Genomic DNA, 22,431 nt, shown 5'->3' with positions numbered 1-22,431 from the left:
TCAGATGAAAATTATTAAAGTTAAGCATAGACAGCATTGTCACATTTTAGAGACGGCTGCTTTGGATTGTGAGGTACCCAAGCAATTATATTTAGTGTATAAGTGTGTCTTCAATCACAGTCAAAAACCTTCTTGAGATGGGCCCAGATAAAGGAAGACAACTTCTTAACTAGTAGCCATACTATTCAGTTAAAATATTTGGACATTACAAATATCACCATGTATTCATATATCTGTATTTCCATGAAATACAAACCACTGTAAGGCAAAGTAGAATCAAATAAAAATCAGCAGTAGCTGTGGAACTCATTCTTTTGCCGTTTGTGCACGAACGGGAGAATCCAGAGTGAACTACAGGCTTTGGGATGTGCTGATTTCACAGTATCCATTTTTTTTTTTTTTACTTAAAGTTAAATGTCATACCAGGAGCATGTAAAACAAAAAAAAAATTATTTTAAAACTGACCTTGAATATGGGAATCCGTTCTTGTTTACCTAGAATGTATGTAATGTTTTTCTCAGACCCGTGCTGTAGGTGGCGGTATGCGCATATGTAGTTGCTTCTCAACTCGTTACTAAAGCCACCGAAGAAGAAGATTCTGCGATGTAAATATGGCTTATCTTTCAGCAAGACAACAATAAAAGTAACTTTCCTGAATGCCAATAACTGGTGAGTGGACTGCCATTCGATTTGTTAACTTACCTAAACAAAACAAAACTAAATAGGAAAAAAATGTCTGTTTTTGCTGTGATGTCACAAAATGTTTATTTACCACGGGTGCATTTTCTGGTTATTTTAGTTTAGAAAAGTATGAATTTTCTTGGTGATGTTAAGATTGCATTGGCATTCGAGTAGTCTTAATAAAAATAAATAAAAAAAACGGCAAGTTCATCGTTCGACAGAGCACTTAATATCTGCCTTTTTTTTTGTTATAGTTCTGGTTCAGCCATCGGAGGGATTCATGTCCAGTTTCAAGAACAATCACTACAGCTGAATGAGAGCTTTAAATCTGTTCATCAAAAGAATAAGACTTTATTGAAATGGAGCAAAGTTTGCCATCTGCAGAAGCAATCTCACAGCACTTCTTGAGTGGATGCTTAAAAAGTGAAAATGGATTGCAAACAGACTTCATTCAGTCAGAAATAGAAGTTAAAGTGGAACCTGATCAATATGACTCCTCATCGCTTGATGTGAATGAACTAGAAACATTTCCTCGTTCTCCTGGACATGTTAAGGAGGAGATTTTGGACCATGGCCTGCAAGTCTTACCAGATGGCCTAATGCCTCCAGTTGAGATGGATGAAGAGCTTGAAATCGCAACAAACTCACACACTTCTCCAGATAAACCAAACAGAAGAACTGGTTCATCACGCAAAAGAAAAAAACGCACAGACAAGCAAGGAAAAAGAAAAGCAACTAATGCATCAAGCCATACAATACGATGTCCGACTAAGCAGAGTAAGAGAATGAATTCTGATGTGTCAAGTGAAGAAATCAAATGTTTTATAATGCAGGGAAATGCCACACAACATCCAGAGAAATCAGGTAAAGCCAGAACATCCATTAAACAGCACAAAGAAGACCGATTTATTTGTGAAACCTGTGGGAAAGAATTCCAGCGGTCAGATCTTCTCACGGATCACATGAAAATTCACAGGCGACAGAAGCCGTACACTTGTGATCAGTGCGAAATGAAGTTTGCCAAGCCCTCTTATTTGAAAATACACTTGCGTAGACATGCCGGTGACAGGCCTTTTCCATGTGACCAGTGTGAGAAGAGGTTTTTTGACATCTATGACTTAAGGGTGCACCAGAGAGATCACACTGGAGAGAGACCTTATATGTGCTCCGAGTGTGGGAAAGGTTTTAAACGCATTTACATACTTAACAAACATAAACGGACACACTCAAAGGAGAAACCTTTCCAGTGCTCTGTGTGTGGTAAAGCATACAAATATGGGTACAGTTACAGGTTGCATATGAAAGACCATCTTGACTAGGGTCCATAATGTGTGTTGGCATATGTTAACAACAAAAGGGTCTACATTTTTTTTATTCCTTCCTCAAAGGAAGATGATTTCCCTATGTAAAGTGTAAAATGTGCTTATAAATTTTCTGGATTTGAGCAGGTTTTTTTAATGTTCTTTTTTTATGTGGATTGAATCATTGATGAGTTTGTTCCACTCTTGAATCCGGCTAATGAAGTTGTCCAGTGATTTATAGTAGATCATATTCTTGCTTATTACATATCTTTAATGTTTTAAAAGCAGGTTTCTGTGACCTTTCTGTTGCAAGCTTGCATTAAAAATTAGGGGATTACAGCCTAAGTCTCAATTCTCTTTCTGACAATTTGTGTTTGAAGAAATGTTTCAGCTACTTCAAAAGAATCAAATGTGGCAAATCAGTAATGAATTAACTCCTTATTTGTCAATAATATAAAGAATCAACACTGTAAAAACAAACCTTCATTGAATGACGTATTGATAGAATGGTAATGGTTTGGAAATAAATGTAATTTCGCAATTTTCTGTATTTCTATGTACACTTTTGGGGTCAGTAAAACCTTTTTTTAACGCTTTTCTTTGCATTTCTTATTCTCAATAAGGCTGTATTTATTTGATCAAAAATAGTAAAAACTGATTTTGTGACATAATACATTTAAAAAACCCGTTTTCCAATTTTAAAATATCATATATCATGTCTTCAGTGTCACATGATTCTTCAGAAATCATTCTTATTATTCTTATTATTATTCTTATTCTTATTATTAAATCAATGTTCAACTCTTGTTCTGCTTAGAATTTATGGGCAAAGAGTGTTACTTTGTTTTCAGGATTATTTAAGGAATAGAAAGTTCAAAAGAACAGCATTTATTTAAATTTATTTAACAAACAATTTGTTTACAGACCTCAAACTTTCGAACAGTAGTGTGTATATATAATTTTTTTTCTTTTACTGGACATAATTTTATTTCAAACCTGTATGACTTCTGTGAAACTAAAAGAAGACTCCTCCCCCCCATACAATGAAAGTCAATTCTGGACCCCACTGACTTTCATTGTATGAAAAAAAGCAGTTGAAATATTCTTCAAATTGTCTCATGTTGTGTTCTGCAGAAAGAAAATCATACTGGTTTGAAATGACTTGAATTTGAGTAAATGAAAGAATTGTCATGTTGGAGTGAGCTATTATTTTAACATTTCTCCACCAGAGGGAGGCCAATGCTGCACATTATGACCTCTCCTGATTTCACTTTTAAGTTTTGTTAAGTAAGCAAAGGCCCAATATGCAGCCAGTTACAATAGAACTGTTCATATCTAAATGTTGACTACAAAAAGGTTATGTCTTTTTATATTAAAAGTTGCATCTTCTGAAAACAATTTTAAGTGTGAAGTAATATGTATAGTGTATTGGATCAGATCGGTTTACACTGTGCAAGAGGAAAGAGAAAGTTGTGTGTGTGTGTGTGTTTAAGGTGGAATCATGTAAGTTAAATACTGTTTGTGCTAAAAGCTTAATTCACATCAATAATTACCATTGATACGTTGAATTTGCTTGTAAATTTAATGATTTCAATATAACTGTTTGTGCTTCTTGTGTTTATATTTTTACAGTTTTGTCCATGGTGCATCGAAAAGCTGACGTTACAGCTTCACTAACAGAAGAATATGAATCCATTGCTGCCCCTGATTTAGAATCGGAGGTCTCTGATAGTGATGGCCCAGAAAGCAGCAGTGTCCCAGATGTGGCTGAGGGTCAGAAAACTGTCCTCACAGACTTTGAGTTCTCATCTGAGGAATCCTGTGATGAGGAGAGTGAAGATCGCTCGAGTCGATGGAGCAAAGGAGACTCTTACTGGAGCAAATATCCTCCTCAAAGTGACACTAGGACCTTCTCACAGAGCTGTCCAGGGCCCGCACAAGGGTCTTTACTGGTGACACCTAAAGATGCCTGGGAACTTTTCATAAGCGAAAACATCATTGATGAAATCCTGCAATGCACCAACTTGGGTGGACAGAAAGCAGCGTCAACAAAAGGCAAAGTGTGGCAAAAGGTCACTAAAGAAGAGCTAAATGCCTTTATTGGTCTAAGCCTTCTCATCGGTTTGGAGAGAAACAGTGATGTCCCGGTACGGGAACTGTTTATGGATCCGTTACAGAACCCACTTTATAGAGCGACCATGTCTGTTGGAAGATATCAAGACCTTCACGGATGCCTGCAATTTGATGATAAGAAAACCAGAGTGCAAAGAGAGGCATCAGACCACATGGCAGCCTTCCGAAATGTGTGGGACATGTTCCTGATCAACTGTAGGAAAAGGTTCATCCCCAGGGATTGTGTCACTGTGGGTGAACAGCTCATGCCATTCAGGGGAAGATGCAAGTTTCTGCAACACTTGCCAAGACTCCCCGCCAGGTATGGCATAAAAATCTTTTGGATGTGCGATGCCGAGGTTCCCTACGCCATTGATGCCGTGATCTACACAGGCAGGCAGCCAGGAGAAGAGACTGAAGAGAACCTTGCAGAGAACACCGTTCTGAGGTTGTCCAGTGGACTTCAGGAAAAAGGTATTGTTTTTTTCTCCACAGCTTTTTGTGATTTGTAAGCAATAATGTGTTTCCCGTTTCCGGTATTAAGGCTCAGTAAATGTTTTTTTTTAATTGATACATTTTATTCAGGAAAGGATGTATTAAATTGATCAAAAGTGACTGAAATTACAATCATAATATTGAAAAAATATATATATTTTAAATAAATGCAGTTCTTTTGGAATTTCAAATAATCAGTTTTCACTAAAATATTAAGCAGCACAACCGTTTTTTTTTTTAAAGAAATGTTTCTGGAAATGTACTGGAGAAATGGCTAAAAATTGTGACATGGATAAATTACATTTTAAAATATCTTAAAACAGAAAACATTCTATTTTAATTATAAAGTCGTCACCTTTTTTATATAGCGCTTTTTACTTGTTTCAAAGCAGCTTTACAGTGATAACAGGAAAATAATACAACAAAGTTTTTTTCTAGAAGAAAATAGAGTCATAGTCCAGCTTAAGTAAGTCAGTGATGGTTAATTTTTGTAGTAAAAAAGTTATTCATTTAGTTCATTTATATATATAGCCACTCTGGAGAAAACTGTGATGTCATCATCCAGCTCAGTTCAGTTCGCATATAATGGTGTCAATGCAGGCAGATCAATAATATTTTTAAATATATAAATGTCCCAAACTAAGCAACCCAAAAGCCAAAGGCGACAGTGGCAAGGAACCAAAACTCCATCAGGTGACAGAAACCTTGAAACCAGTTCTCCTCTGGCCAACGAACGAACAGTGTATATTTAGAAAATTGTAATAGTTTTTCTAAATATTATATACTGTATATGCACTTAAGATTCAGCAGTGGGGGAAACAGTGGTACAAGAAGTAGCCATTTAGCAGGAGGTTTGATCCAAAGCCACTATCTTTGAAACTCTTTGGATTAACTGCCTTTCTCAAAAGCACATAGTTCATACTAGTTTACTTCTTGTCGGGATCAAACCAGCATCCTGAGCCTCAAACACTGTGCCAGACCATCATTGTTTTTGTGTTACCTAACTATGTTGCTTTTTTATGTTTGTTTCGCATGACAGGTCTTAATATTACAATGGACAGCTACTTCACCAGTATCCCTTTGGCAGAGAATCTTTTTGAGAAAAACTTGACCATGGTTGGGACCGTTCACCATAAGAATCCACACGTGCCACCGATTATGAAGCCATCCAAGTTACGAGCGCGACATACCTCTGAGTTTGGTTTTTGTGGCAATGTGTCCATGGTGAGCTATGTACCAAAAAGAAAAAAGGCAGAGATTATTTTAAGTACGTTGCATACCAGCGAAGCACTGAATGAAACGGGTGCTAAAAACAAGCCAGAGGTCTTTCAGTATTACAATCGCACCAAAGGAGGAGTCAGCAATGTTCAGCAAATGGCCAACAATTATGCCTGCAAGCGCCGTACGAAGAGATGGACCATGCTGCTGTGGTATAACATGTTGAACATTGCCATTGTAAACTCCTACTCCATTTTCAATGCTCAGCACCCTAGCTTCATGGGAGGTGGTCACAACACCCAGCGGATGTTCATAAAAGAGCTGGTGAAAGAGCTTGTAGCGCCTCAGATTCATAGGCGCAGAGAAGAAAGCCATGGATTATCCAAGAACATCCTTGAGGCCATGGGGAGGTGTGGGGTACCCACATCACTGGCGGCTGTCACTTCTGAAATCCAACAACAGAGCTGTCAGAACAGAAGAAGAAAGAGATGTTATTACTGTCGATCTGCAAGAGACCGAAAAGTGAGCAACTACTGTTGTGAATGCAGTAAACCTGTCTGCAGAGACCACAGTCACATAGTAGTGATTTGCTACCAGTGCATGCGTTAGCAGTTTCAATATGTCTATCTGTATTGATAATGAGTGGGTTTTTGACAAGTCATATTTCTAAAAGATTTTTGAAGTAATATTGTTTAAAATATTCAATGTGTATCCTACTGTAAATATGGGTTCTTTAACTATTTGAGTTTTAAATGAATTAATCTTTAATTGCACAATGTAAATTTGACATTCGTCTTTTTATATACAATGTTTAATTAATTGATATTTAACAGTTTTATGGATTAAACTCGATTGAACATTAAATTATTTACCTAACATCTATTAGGCTACTGTTTGACGAATGCTATGCATGCTATCTAATCATGGGGAATAAGAAATATATATTCTTATCTATATATAAATAGCTGTTCATTTTAGATCAGCTATGTGAATGAAGTGCTCTTTAAGTGTGCAAAAGGACAAGTCGAGTATATTAACAAACGCCACAAGGTGGAGCAAAAATGAGTTGGCGATTGTAACCAAGAGATACCTCAGGTGAGTTAATCAAATGTTGAAATAATCAGCCTGTTGTGTGAGTCTTTTAGATTATTTTGAAAACCCTCTAGTCCAGCAAAAATACAATCTTTATGTTCTGTATTTCTTTCTTTCTTATTATATTAATTATATAATACTTCTGTGCTTCAATATGGTTGATTACATTCGATACAACTGTTCATTGTTAAACTAATATTTGATTTATCTTTTTTTTCCCCAGATGTTTTTAAGGCACATTTTCTCTTAGGTCTGTTTGTGGGTCATCATCACTTAAGAATCTCACCCCTGTTGTTAAATAAACAAAACCATTTGCTTACAGCAGCCTATTGGCTTCCTTAAGGTGTTTAGTTTCACATATACCACTAACCTGTTCCATGTGAACTGGTGTCAAATTTATTGTTTTGTGAAGGGGGATTTTCTAAAGTGTTTTAGTGGTTTTATTTGCCTTAATATTAAGTATAGGAGTAAAACACTTATTAAACGGCCCTATTTAAATGCTTATGAAATAGTGCTTTGCCAAAACTGTAGGAATTGTATATATTTACAAATCCTCACGTTTAAAACAATTTTAGGCTATATAAAACCACGAACTAAGCAATTTTTTTGTAAGAAGTTGCATTTTTAAATACGTTCCGTGATCAATATGAATATTCTGTTGAAATTAGCAAGTAGCCAGTAATCAACAGGTTGTCCCTATATACAAGCCCATATGTTAAACACCGGGTGTTGATTGGCTGTTTACGACAATGACGCGCGCAGACTCCATATGCATATTCAATGAGTTCCTTGCTGGTACAGTGCAAATAAAGCGAGATAACGGGCCGTGGACAGCGGACTAAAACTTTTTATTCTGACATGTCAGAGCGATGACTTTAGTATAAATATAAACCTGGGACACGGATCCCAGCGAAGGAATAGGGTCTGAGCTGGAAGAAGAGAGAGAAGCCCTGATTTTTTTTTGGGTGTGGAAAACCGGACGCCGCATTCACTGTAGACTCTGAACAAGTTTGCCTTTTCCAAAAGCAACATTGGAAGAGTAAAAGTTATAGTAACAACATGAGCTTGTTGTCTGCTATAGACACCAGTACCTCAGTGTACCAGCCTGCACAGCTTCTTAACTGGGTTTACCTTTCTTTACAAGACACGCATCAGACGAGTGCTTTCGATGCCTTCCGACCCGAGCCCAACTCTTCCCATCCGGACCTGAACTACAGCAAAACTCCTGCCAATGACCTGAGCTCCTCTCTCAACTCCAACTATCTCAACAACTTCTTTCAGCTGCAGAGAAATGAGGTAACTTGTTTTATGTCCTCCTACATTTCATTTATTTTGGAAATAAGTTAATGGAAATAACGGTCGACTGAAATAGGATTTATTATGTAAAGCGCAGTTGATGCATGTCTAATATAGCGCGCGACTAGTGTTGGTACCAACTTGGGTTACATTTGTACAATACACTGATGCTTTGGGTGATTTACACACACACACACACACACACACACACACACATATATATATATATATATAATATTATTATTATTTTTTTTTTTTTAACGTAATCTCGTTTTTGTCATGGGTAACTTGTAACAATTATTTTGTAGGCTAATATAATTAGGCTGTAGCCTAATTATTTAGCAATACTATGCGAAAAGCGTCCTTGAATATTTGAAAGCACACTAAAACCGTGCCAGTTTGCAGCTTTGCACACTTAGTTTATTGTTTTGTAACAGCACGTGGACAGCCAAATGTGGCAGCCATCCATGAAAGTATATTTTGAAGACAACTTGCATTTAATTTGTTGCTTAATTTGAACAAGCAGACTAAAAAAAATCAGAAGTCTCCGTTGAATTAATGCTTACTGATCTCTATAGGCCTAAAAACGTGGGCTGCCATAATTGAGGTCATGAATATGAAAGATGTTGTGATGTTGCTATAGTTGCTGAAGACATGACACTCGATCTGTAATATATTTTATAGCGTAAAGGAAGTTGTTAATATAATCAGTGATCCTCTCTGAATGACTAGATCTGATTGTATTATCAAAAGTGCCAGATTATGAGAAGAACATTTTAAGGAAAATTATGAACTAGGAAGTGTTTACATTTATAATAATAATAATAATAAAAAAAAAATATATATATATATATATATAAAGATTCGACTGAGATTAATGTAGGCTAAGTTTGGGAAAAAATGTATAGATAAAAAAAAAAAAAAAAAATATATATAATATATATATATATATATATATATAAGTCAGGAATATGGGTGTGGTTTTCAATTATCATTAAAATTAGGTTATGCTTTTCAAATTAAATATAACGGTTATGACAAGTCTGTTGAATCTTTTTGTACTCTTCAGGTTATTTTTCTAAATAAGACAATTACTTCCAGAAGCTTGAGCATGTAAACGCATTTTCTTTTTAATGATGTAATTGTAATGACAGTGTTGTGGCTGAGGGAAACAAGGGAAAGTGTTGATGTTTAGTGGAAAGTCTGAGGAAGGGCAAAACTTTCATTCGTAATCAGAGTTAATAAAAACAGTTCTTTCTCTTTCTCTCCCTTCCCCCTCTTTTTTTTCTCTCTTTTCTTTTTCTCACTTGTGGAGGGCATAGAATGCTTTCAAAATCCCCTTATTACACAAATTTCAATATTATCAGTTATTTTTTTCCATGTGAGGCCGAAAATCAATCTGTCTATTAAAATATTTTAAACTAAGGAAGAAGGTTGGAACTAGATTTTTGCATTATTTTTATTTGCATAACTATTCTGAGAAAGTGTTAACTGGTATTGTGTGTGTGTGTGTGTGTGTGTGTGTGTGTGTGTGTGCGTGTGTGTGTGTGTGTGTGTATGTGTGTGAGTGTGAGTGTGTGTGTGAATGGCAGTAGTACAGGCTAGTAGTAACCCCCTGACTGTCTCTCCAGCTGTGTGAAGGGTTGAGGAAAGATGTCCTCCACTGGTGTAAATGTGTGTGAGTGAGGGCCATATCCTTCAGGAGAGACATAGCCAAATTCCTTTCTGACAGCTACAATCAGTACTGCGGTTTCATTATTGTATAAAAGTCGATAATAATTCTATGAATGCATTCAGACGTAACTGCTGACCATCGTAATTATTGTGTTTCCATGACGTTTAAAATTGGTTGTTGACATTTAAAACATGGCTGTGCAGTTTAGTTTAATGTTTACAGAGAACTCCATACATTTCATTTGCATTTTCAGAATTTCTTGTTGATGTTTACTGTCTGTTGGTCATAACTCAGACAAAATAACAGTGCAGCTGGATGCTTATTTGTCATGACACAGCTTTTTATTGCCCAATTTATTTTGAACATAAACACGTCTAAATATTTCCAATTTCTTGTAACTCCTAGCCTTTTGCAAGACACGCTCAGAATAAAGTTTAAAATTTAGGAGGAATTGGCCTGCATGTTTCTCATGGATTTCTCACAAAAAATTTATATGCAGTGGATTTGACCGGCCACAATGGAAAATTATTGCCACATGTACAGCTATATAAATAAAAAAATCTAATAAGGCATATTTGTTGTATCCAGAGCTGCTCTACCTGATGAAAAGAGACTAGTCTGAGAGATATATGCAAAAATTGTTTATTGTCCTGGCTTGCTGAGAAATAGATGACAGTTATCTGGACTTGCCACGTAAAGTTTCAGGACTGTCCAACATGAGACTTCAACAATAACATAACCTTCCAAACCGTAACCAGAGGAAGACATCACTCAAGCAACATCTTCCCATCCAAACATTTGTTTCAGTAGCGTGTGTTTGACTATCTCTCAGTGGTTATATAGCAATCTGATTTGCAAATCTTAGACTGATGTACTTATCACTGACTTTAGTGGATTATGCCGCCTCAATTTAGGAACTGATTCTGAATTAGGAATCTCATTAATTAGTTAATATGCCTAATAGAGTTCCACATCACTGAGGACATTGTTTTTGATTATAAAATCATATTTTAATTTTTGCTTTAGCCTATAGGATGGATTTAATTGAGAGCAGCATATTATTAAAGGGTTAGTTCACCCAAAAATGACTCATCCTCATATCGTTCCATACCCGAAAGGCCTTTGTTCATCTTCTGAACACAAATTAATATTTTTAATGAAATCAGAGAGCTTTCTTTCCCTCCATTGACGGTATACGCAACTACCACTTTCAAGCCCCAGAAAGGTAGTAAAGACATCATTAAAGTAATCCATGTGACTCCAGTGGTTTAACCTCAATTTTATTAAGCGACACGAGTGCTTTGTTTGAGCAAAAAAAACATAATTTACATTATTCACAAAATATTATTTTAAACGTGCATTCACGACAGCACCACGACACATTCGTGTTGTGTTGACATGAGAGCTGACGTTGTTGCGTGAATGCACATTGGAGATTAATGTTTTTTAAATAATAAATTAATAGCCTAATAAATTGTTTGTTTTTTTTGCACAAACAAAGTACTCGAGTCACATGGATTACTTTAATGATGTCTTTACTACCTTTCTGGGGCTTGAAAGTGGTAGTTGTGTTGCTGATAAGGGACAGAAAGCTCTCAGATTTCATTTGTGTTCCGAAGATGTACGGGTTTGGAACGATATGAGGGTGAGTAATTAATGACCGAATTTACATTTTTGGGTGAAGTATATTGTTTCTTTCTTTTTTTGCTTCTGTGTTCATATTGGGATAACTAATTTTTGGATTGTGGATGTCCTGTTATGTTCTGCAGGCCCTGAATAATGGTTTATACAAAAGCGTGTCCCCGTACGGCTCTCTTAACAACATAGTGGATGGGCTGAACTCTCTAACGGACCACTTCTCCGACCTCTCCCTGTCCTCTGAGCCACGCAAGCCCAGCAAGAGACCTCCACCAAACTACCTGTGCCATCTCTGCTTCAACAAGGGACACTATATCAAAGACTGCCCTCAGGTAAGCAGCCAGAGACACATGTTGCCTCATTGGCCTACTTGTCAAACAGGCATCTCTCTGTCTTTTTAGTCATGCGTATCTAGTTAATTCAGAGAGCTAGTGTGCTGAGCGTTGAGAGGTAACACGAGGCCACTGAGAAATGCTTTTTTCAAATATGGAAATCATCTGATTTTCTTTCTCGCATCCAACAGTGACATCAGTCGATAATAACAAAAAATGATAATCAGGGATATCACACATAAAATGTGTTCTGCAAGAAATGATGCGTGCAATCATTTTCAGATACTTTTCTTAGCCCCTTTTTGCAGCTGATATTAGCCGTTGTTGTTCTTGGAAATGTAACTTAAAACTTCATAAAGCAGTGGTTATGTATAGATTCATGAGAATATGTTTACAAGGCAACATATTTGTGTTCAAGTTAATGTGGTATGAATGGACTCAGTGAGACAAGAAATACTGCAAAATTTGGAGATGCCGGAGTGAGAATGTTTTGCCCTCAAGATAAACAGGGGAAAAGTTTATGATTTAAATGTGCTTAAATCCACAGTTTTACTAGGAAATCTATGGGAAATCATGAGAAACCACTCCCTGACCTTTAATTGTCCTGTTTCGACTATTGCAAGAGCATTCTCAGAGCGATGTTTACCCTCAGGACAAGGGGAAAAAAAAATCCATGCTCCTATTTTAGTTTCACTTTTTAAACACAAATGAGTAGTTTTAAATGTAGAGCACTGTTTGAAGGCATATCAGAGAACTGGAGTTTTTTTCCTTGTCTTATCTTTCCTTTTCTTCATTCCAACACTGATTTCATGAATAAAAAATAGTTAAACTTGCAAACGTTCCAGAAACAAAGATAAAATGCAAGTGTTTGTAAAGGAGACAGTGTCATCTTTAATTTCAAGCCATTAGTGTTTTATAGTCTTTGGACACAGAGACAGGGTGAGGTTCTTGTTCAGGCCCTGAGCCCCAGACTCAAGTCAGAGCTGCATGGAATGGTAATGCAGACCAGATGTGGGATTAAAGTGGCAAAACCTCCCTTTATGAAAGATGATGAGAGTTCCCTGCAGACTGCTAAAAGTCCTATCATGATAAAATATCTCCACTTCTTTGAGCTCGGCTCAGGTAATTTACAGACTTTTCCTCTGACACTGTGCACTGAAATACACTGATGTTTGTTTTTATAAGGGTGTTTGCTGTCCCTGACTGGTGATGGAAAATGTTGCTCATGTGCAATTAGGTTTATAACAGATTGAACCGTAGTTGTGTCAGTGTTATGATGTAATCGTGGATTCATTTACAAAAACATAGCAGTCATGGTCATGTTATGTTGACTGTGATATAATTGTTATTGCCAATAAGTTAACTATTTCAAACATCTAATGCTAAGGACCCCAAAATATGAGGATTCCGCTCCCTAAAATATACAAACTGTGCACATATAATGCCCTTTATACATGAAATACAAATCTTTTCATGTATAACAGACTTATTTATACTGTGTGTAAAAAAAGAAGATGTTGATTACCAACATGATGTTTGCAAAATGAAATAATTGAAGCTGAAGCAAATTATTAAAATATTATCTTGACAATTTTGACAGTTATTATGTGGATATGTTTTCTATACACTATTAGAGTAATGCTAGATGTTTAAACCTGCAAATAGATATTTTTAATTCAATTCAATTTATATTGCGTGGTGTTCCAGAGCAGGGTTACACTTAACTTTGACAGCCCTAAAATACATAATAAAAATTATGAAATAATTTTTCTACAACCCCGCTTTTAAAGCTTAAAAATCCCTGTTCTAAAGAATTGTACACAATGGTTAAGCTAAACAGCTTAGGAAAACAAATACTAAAAGAACAAATGTTAAGTTTTATTAGAACAAATCACAGCAGGCTATAAAACTAGCCTGAGACGGGTCTGTAAATCACCTTCAGAACTGTCGTGTTTTAAATTTCAGCTGCTTGTGTGAATGTCAGTGGAAACACTAGAAAAGTCCAGTCCCACGATAGTGTCCACACCTACTCAAGTCAACACTAATGCATTTTACCTCCCCCTGGAGTCTCACTTTCTGTGATTTACTTTCCATTTGTCATACGGCGCATCCACGTATTTACCCATCCAGAGGCAATGATTCTCCCTCGATTCACGCCAGAAAGGACAGTTGAAAAATGATGAACATGGTGAATTTGATCTTTTCTCAAAGGAAATGAATTCCAGGGTAAGCTGGTCCCCACTAAGGGTTTGTCCTGTCCAGAGGACTACATACTCCCTGCCAACACAAACACTGAGGATTTGACTTCACAGGGCACAGCGGGACCTGTGATCTAAAGCCAGCGCTGAGAATCACATTCTCGTGCGTTCTCCCAGTGCACTGTCTAGGTCTCCGTTTGTTTCCCAGCAGATGAGATATAGTGGGCCAAGCTCCCCAGTCAGAGCAGGGCCAGAGTATCAAAACACAGCCATCCCGGCCAGATAGGAATTAGGGAATGTCATGGCTCGGTTGGAGCAGAACGTGGGGGCAGGAAGCGTGTTGGTTATGTCTTCTGGTGTGTGCGGTTCAGACTCACATGTGTCACCTAAGGGAAGTGGTTCTGGCCTTAGCAGAGCTCTACAGGGAGCACTAGTTAGAAAAGAACACCATTGAGCAGGCGGCTGTTTGACCAACTCTGCTCTGCCCAGGGCCAGCTAGTGAGAGTTATGTAAACAAGTTCGACTAATTGGGAACGTTTTTGCTCCGTCATTTGTTACCCAGAATTCATGTGACCTCAAAAAGCCGTGGCCCAACTCTTGTTTATGCTATGCCAGTCGAATATGATTGTTTCAGTCGATGAGGGTCAATCTGCCCTGCATACAGAGGTGCAGTGGGATTTCCTCATGGAAAATGTGTGCGCTGGAATGCGGCTTGCAAAACCGTAAGAGTCCCTGCATGTAAGCTCAGCTCGTGAGTCATGTCCTCTGTAATGCATCCCTATTGCCAATGCCCTTTTTTGTGTCACAGTCTCATAGTGACAGTGGATGTCATTCACAGTAAGTATTCTGACTCCCACCCTGAAACGATCAATGTGAGTCTTGTTAGGAAATCGCCGAAACATGGTACAGGGTGCAGAAAAGAATGCCTTTTGTTGTATGAGAAATTACTACAGGGTAACAATCATGTTTCTGTCTTCTACTTACATTTTCCCTGCTTGATGTGTTGTGTTAGTGTGCAACACACGAGATGCTGGATGTTTTGTTTTGTTTACTCAATCCATGCTAGAAAACATTTTATAATCATACAGAACCAACTATTATAGTTTTTTTCAATAAGTATATTCCAAATGTAATCAATATTTATTTTCAGCCAGTTTTACACAAAATTAACATCTTTAGTCGATGAAAATAACATTTTAGTTGCTGAAAAATGCTAAATTAAAGCATATGTTAAAAAAACATTTGAAATACTGACTTAAACGTATCACACATTTAACAAAAAAAGCTTAACCTGAGCTGCTAAATAACAAAAAGTGCTCTAATATTGTGAATTCTTTGTTTTAGTTGTTCATCGTCCATTTTAAGTGCCTTGTTGTGGAAAGGGTGTAATCACAACGTGACTAACACATTCTGACTAGCGTGTAGTCTAGTTCACGTTGACTTGTGCGTTTGTTGTAATATGTTTTGATGTAATACATTTGATGTAATATATTTAGTTTATGTTGTGTATGTATGTGATTAATCTCATTAGTATAGGGTGCGAACACTTTACCGGTGTTCATTCACTGATCAGCTTCAGCTTACGCAGCCGTATCAGGGCAATCATTATTTACTATTACTGTAGTCGATTATTTGAAACAATTAAAAAATAGTGGGGCTCTTTCACACAGAACGCATTTTTGCTTTGAAAAACGCGAGACACGGGCAGTGGAATGGGGAAAAAATGCAACGTCTCGAGATGCATTTTTTAAAAGTTGAACTAATTTTAATTTGAGCGTTGCGTTTTTAGAACAGCGTGTCATGCGCGGGACGCTGCAAAAGACGTAAGATTTAAGTTGTTCAGGATGTGCACTTTTCATCTTGTCTTCATTATCTTTTAGAAAATAAAAAGCACAGTTTGTTAATGAAAATTTTTGTCAGTAATTTTGTTGACAATATTTACACTGCATAGTATATTTGTAAGAATTTCAGCGAGGAGCCAGATACAGTAGATTATACTCAGCTAGGGTCTGATGTCTTCATATCCTTTGATGGGAAAATTGTAGATTCTTTTATGTTAATCAAAAACACATGAATGCCATTGGTTTCATACAGCACTCTCATTATTCTTTTGACATAATACATCTCTTGTTCAAATCGTAATCATGGCACTGGAATGTGTGTGTATATATATAGCCTGTTTCGTCTTCCTCCAGTGTCCTGATGTTCTGTTTTTGAGCAGCTTTTTACAGTTTGAAGCCAGTTTCAGTGTAAAAAGTGATCAGTTACTTAAAAAAAAGTGAGTTAAATTATTAAGTAAATAAACTTCATGCGTAATCGAAATTTTTTTGTTATGTGAACTTGACAATTCCACATAACTTAATTTTTTCAGTTACATATGAAGTTTATTTACTTAATAATTTTAAGGCAACGGGTTTCCTTGCTTTTTTAAGTTAAGTCAACTGATCGCTTTTTACATATTTAATTTTATTTTAATACTGGAGGTCAGTATAGTTAGTTACAGTATAGTTATTTTTTACTATATGGTTCCAGTAATTTTTTTAAACGAATCAGGAAATTTGCTGTTTGTGATGCAACTTTCATTCACGTCTTTTTTGTTTTCAACATAACGCATATGTTGTCCTTATTTTGCATGGTTTAGTTCCTCCAGGATGTTTCGGGTGTCACTTAAGTCCATTGATTAAAGGTGGCAGATTCAACACTTTAGAGGCTATTTTGAACAAATGGGGCCCCATTATCATCAGCATGAGTGAAATCCACCTTAGCACTTCACAGTTTGACAACTTTCATTACTACCAAAGCGAACACCTTTTTGAACTTGCATGTTTATTTCACAGAGCAGTTTGTCTGCCGTTGGTCAGAGCGATAAAGCTTTTATGATTTGTTGTTGCTGTTATCATTATGTAAGATAGTGAAATTGTAAACATTAGACTGGGGTTGTGTAATTTCGTTTGACAAGAAACCTTTGTTTGAGACAAACTTCCATTACAACTGCTCCCGCCTGTGAAAGGAAAACACTCTGATGTAAGAGGCAATCACTGAGCTCTTAGGAGACAGTCACCTTCTCCTCAGTCTCTTGCTGAGATAATTACATAAACATGCTTCTAATAGGGAGTCAAAATGACAATGCATTTCCTGCTTCTTGATAGAAACAAATAACCACGTACATAAGCAAGTTCATTTTCAATCAGAAACTATCAGGCCCAAGTAATGAGGTGTGAATATGTATAGTTAAAATGCTTTGTAATATATAGTGCGTACTTGGTCATTTGACAGTTCTGTTGCCCTGAGAGTGCTAGAAAATCTTTAATGATTGTTTCAAAAGCCACATATATTCATTGACGTGGCATAAATCACAGGACTCTTGGTCAGATATATGGCCTCTGCTGACTCAAAGTGTGCATTTTGTTGTACACTATATATTAACTTTATCTGTTTTCAGGATAAATTTCAGGCAGTTGTTTAAATCAAGAGAGAATTAAGAGTCAGTTCCCTTCTGAACAAAAACATGCCGTCAAACATTGCTGGAAATGTTGTATTATGATGTGAAACTGCTTAAAAAATGTCTTTATAGTCATTCTTTTTAAGTCTTTTCAGTTTTGAAATCCAACTGAAACTGACTGTCAGTAATAAGTATTTATATTTATTGAAACCATTAACTTTCGACTTGTAAGAGTTTTATTTGGAATTTAGTGCCTTTCATAAAAACAATCTCTTTACTGCACTGTTGAAAAACAGTTTGTCCCAATAGCGTGTGAATTTTCTACATGTGTTATTTAGATTCTGTGTTTGCATCAGACAGGGATCATATATTTCTGCTGAAAAAAGAAAGTATAGTTGACATTAACTGAGTTTACTGGCATTTATTATAAATAAACCCAGCTCCAAAGTTGTTCTACAGAAATGTATGTTATTGTACACAAACTGCACTAAGTAAATGAATTTGAGTGTGATGTTGCTTCATAACTCTGTTTGCATCCATGTTTGTCCAGACCAGCTGCTCAGTGTTTCTCACAGCCTGTCAATCTGCTGTCCTGGGAAACAACCAGTCTGATGTTGCAATGCATAGTTAGCGCTCGCATGCATGGTCCAAAACATGTGTTTTTATGCACAACATAATTATTTACAATAGTAAAAAAAGCCATTTTGAACTGCAATGATTCATCTGATTTGATACTGACTATTAATATAATTACTTTTAAAGTAGGTCAATTTAATTACTTTACTGTTCAAAAATGTGGGGTCATAAAAAGTTTATTTTAAAGTAACAGTATTTTTCAGCAAGGACGGTAAAGGCATTTATAATGTTGCAAAATATTTCTATTTCAAATAAATGCTATTCTTTTGGACTTTCTTTTTGTATCACGGTTTCCACAATTAAGCACCAAAAATAATCATTAAAAAAATTCTTGAGCATCAAATCAGCATATTAGAATGATTTTTGAAGGATCATGTGACACTGACGGCTAGAGTAATGATGCTGAAAATTCAGCTTTGCCATCACAGGGATTTTAAATTTTAAATCAGATTTTAAAATATATTAATAGAAAATAGTAATATTGCAATATTATTGTTTTTATTTTATGTATTGTTGATGTAATAAATGCATCTTTGCTGAGTATAAGAGACTTCTAAAAAATCTTACTGCCCCCAAACTTTTGGACAGTAGGGTATGTTTATAAATTATAGTTATAAATGTAAGTGCACTTATAAGAAGTGCAATAGGCTGTGATTGGGTGTGGAACAGAGTGCCTCTTTTATATATATATTTATATATATCTTAATAAAGCAAGTTTCACTGCCGGTACCATTAGAGAAGTCCTTGTCAGGAATTGGAAACAGTCAGCTGATGAAGGCCAGCACCAGGGAGAGCACACTTAGCACACTTCCTCAAAACGGAAATCAAAGTTAAAAGAATATGAAAAGCGGGTTTCCTGCCAGCTGCTTTGTGTTCTGTACACAGAGAATAACACTCTTCCTCTGACTTTTGCTGATATGACATTAAAAGCGCCTCCCTCTTTCTGCCCTGTAGATGTCCCTTTGCATGAGACTTCTATGTCAACAATCAGAGGCGGATAATGATAACATCTCTTCAAGTGAGAGTTGTGATCTGTTGTCATATTTAGAAATGAGAAAGCCACAAATGTGACTGCTGTTCTGCTTCAGAGTTGTTCTGTTTTTGTTTGTTTTTAAACAGGCTTTTGTTGGAGAGATTGATGAGGACAAATTAAAGGGCACAATGGCGACAGTCTTAAAAACACCCTCAAAACAATCACAGCGATTCCTACTTTGTGCAGACGGGGTATATTGCTTGGATGAAGAGACTAAGACGTTCAGCCTTGTTTTGAGTTTTGAGTGTAATTATTTAATAAATCCATCGTAATTATCTTTTCATTAATTTTAATTTGTCCAGAATCCTTCATAAATGTAAATCCTTCAATAATTTCTCAGTGAGAGGTTGTGGTCATGTCTGGTCTTGTGAGACCAAAAGTTAATGAAAGAAAACAAATATAAGCAGAGGATGTCAATGCTAATGTTATACAATCTACTGGTAAAAAAGGACATGATAAACTTTGATTTGTGGGCTTTTGGTTATGATTTGGAGATTTTCCACTGTTTTTAGTTGTGTTTGGTTCTCTGGGCTTTTTCTCTTTGAGACCAGCCTGATTTCTTAAAGGCATAGTTCACCCAAAAATGAATACAAAATGTACTCACCCTGATGTCATTCCAAACCTGTAAATAATTTTTTATTTATTCTGTGGAACATAAAATAATATAGTCTGAGAAACACCTCAGTATTTTTTTGCCTATACAATGGAAGTCAAAGGTAACCAAAACTGTTTTAACGGCATTCTTCAAAATATATTCTTGTGTGTTCTGCAGAAGAAAGAAAGTCATTTTGGGTGAGCTATCCCTTTAAATTGATGTGAGCATTTAGGATTTGTCCAATGGTTAGTCACAGGAAGTCACCTTCTGAATTATTGTTCAAAGTCACTCTTGTGTGCCACCAGCTTTTAAACCATAGACAATGCCACCATAAACCTGCACAAGGTCATTGGTATTGTTACCAAGAGGTTGTTTGTTGTTACAAGACTATGAACGATCTACAAGTTCCTTTGATTACATTGTACCAACCTAATAACTTCAGCGAAATGACCATTTGTTTGTCCTTATCTAACATGGAAACACATCCTGCCCAGCTTAGGAGAACAGATAATGTACAACCATGTGCTCATCTGGTATCATAAACAGATAGCCCTGACTGATCCATCCCTCTCACCAGTGTCACTAGATTCCAGACTGAATGCCATCGCTCATATTTTGACCTCAGGATGTGAAAGGGTCGATGGCTCTCTCTCTCTCTTCTGTTTAAAATGAATATTACTGAGGCCTAACTGGCAGCGTTCATACTGAGAAGCAGGGCTCACGAGCACAGTAGATGGTGTCAGAGGAATAACACAGCAAGCTTTGTGTTCAGGTCTGAATCGGGACCATCAGGAAGGGCCTAGTGCTGGGAATGGCCGATGTTAATTAAGGGTCCCATTGTTTGTTTTTAGGATCCCCAGACGAAGGGGTCAGGAAGTCAGCTCGTATTGTTCACCCAGTGGGGATGCTGACTACAGCACAAGTGGGGACCACAGATCTTTTTTTCCTTTTTAATCACAGTACAGGCAATCTCCTGTTGGACAGATCTTCTACTAGCAGAAGAGTCTGTTTGTTATTATGGAGGATCAGGGAAAACAGCTGTGTTTGGGGTGGGAATATTTAGGCACCTCACAATCCGATCTGATTCAGATTCTTGATCTACTACTTTCTAACTCAGAATTATATATACACATTTACAAGCAATAAACAAAAAGTATCTGCTTTCATTGTCTTTATATAATTTAAGCCTGTAACATGGAAAGATATCATTCTTCATCCTGACAATTCATTGGACAGAACTGATTTGACACTGAATTGTTCATGCAAGGTACCCGAAAGCTGTTTTAAGTCTTTAGAGCCAAATAATCCTTACTTGAAACTGTTGTTTTTTATTACAGTGCTTGCAAGACCACCACTGTATTAATATTACTCCTCCTTCTTCCTCTTCTTCTTCCTCTTTTTTCTTCTTCTTTTTCTTCTTCTTCACAACACATTTCTTGGAGGATTATAAATTGTATTTATTAATTTAGATTAAAGTTTTAAAAATCTCCTATTAGCTTACATTAACATGGTCAGCATTGATGATCATAATGATGATGTTATGATGTCATTGTAATGGTTGATTTTTGAATTGGTCTTTTTTCTTGCATTTATTTGCATACTAAATTCTGAGTGGACTTTTCTTCCTTCCATCTATTTATTCAGCTGTAGGTGCAAAGACACTGCAAAGATGGTGTCCTGTTATATGTTAATTCCTGTATAGAGTCAACAGACCACAGGATGCATGCTTAGTGTCATGACAACGGGAACATTTAATACAGCATTTAATTTACACATTTTTTTTGTTCGTTTTTTTGTTCGTTTTGGGGGGGGGGGGGTGACGTCATAATATCATAATCATTGGTCATTCAAGTGGCTGACCGTTTCTTGACGCATTACAAACATCATCTTGGAGGCTATTGAAATTGATCTTTTATTTTCAGATATGTGATAGAACAGATATGTTTGAATGTTTATTTTTATTTTGTTTAAATGCAGGAAATGACTTCTTGATGTTGTAAGAATGAGTTAAACCCATTCTGTGGTGGACCGGCACAAAAGAGGCTCTTGTAGCGAGCGGGAAGGCCTGTGTTGAGTCACTGTGGCGGCTGGAAGGGCTCAGGGAAGTAGTGGGGGTGTGAGAGGGAGAAAGACTGAGGGGGGGAAGGGCAGTATGGGAATGTTTTTACAGTCTGACCTGTGATCTTCCTTCTATTCTGCTCCAGTCCTTCTCTGAAACGCTTTATCTGTCTGGTTCCTGGTCCTCCAGTGGCCCCCTAAAAATGTTTGCATACTTCATATATAAATGTATTTGCATTGTCTGACAAAATATCACACCAAATGGAATATTTGTTAATGTGATGAACTATATCTATTCTGGGACCCCTCACAAAAAAATAAGTTTATTCAAGTGTGCTATTATTATACTTCTTTTAAAAGTTCTATACTTTGTCTACTTTTCATGTACTTCTCAGAAATATACTGACACAAAAGTCTAAGTATATTTGGCCTATACTTGTACTCAATCTTTTGATTGAGATATAGTTAAAAGTATAATTATTCTAAGTGTACTTGGCTTGTAGTTGTGTTTACACTTTTGATTGAGTAGCCTATTAAATACTTACAGTTTTACATACTGTCTTATAAAATTACATTGTTTGAAAATATTGATTTATATAGAAAACAGATATGTTCTTAGTTCTGAGTAT

At 36.4% G+C, this 22,431-nt stretch overlaps 2 protein-coding genes across 2 annotated transcripts in view; both read left to right on the top strand.

The window, feature by feature from the left end:
* The first annotated feature begins 572 nt into the window (after window positions 1-572).
* Window positions 573-7,223, top strand: LOC311070047 (piggyBac transposable element-derived protein 4). The gene is made up of 4 exons (XM_084093695.1): window positions 573-669; window positions 936-1,458; window positions 3,615-4,568; window positions 5,629-7,223. Exons 2-4 carry the CDS (start codon window positions 1,041-1,043, stop codon window positions 6,414-6,416), a joined length of 2,160 nt encoding a protein of 719 aa, XP_083949821.1. The 5' UTR covers window positions 573-669; window positions 936-1,040; the 3' UTR covers window positions 6,417-7,223.
* Window positions 7,212-22,431, top strand: part of zcchc24 (zinc finger, CCHC domain containing 24) — a 37,574-nt gene continuing 22,354 nt past the window's right edge. Inside the window, exons 1-2 of the mRNA XM_084093696.1 lie at window positions 7,212-8,195; window positions 11,640-11,840. Coding sequence (XP_083949822.1) covers window positions 7,959-8,195; window positions 11,640-11,840 — 438 coding nt within the window. The 5' untranslated portion in view covers window positions 7,212-7,958. The remainder of the gene's footprint in view (window positions 8,196-11,639; window positions 11,841-22,431) is intronic.

Source organism: Abramis brama, assembly GCF_963993115.1.
Source record: "Abramis brama genome assembly, chromosome: 19".
Lineage (NCBI taxonomy): Eukaryota > Metazoa > Chordata > Actinopteri > Cypriniformes > Leuciscidae > Abramis > Abramis brama.
The sequence above is the reverse complement of the archived record's forward strand: the minus strand, read 5'-3'. Positions and strand labels throughout refer to the sequence as shown.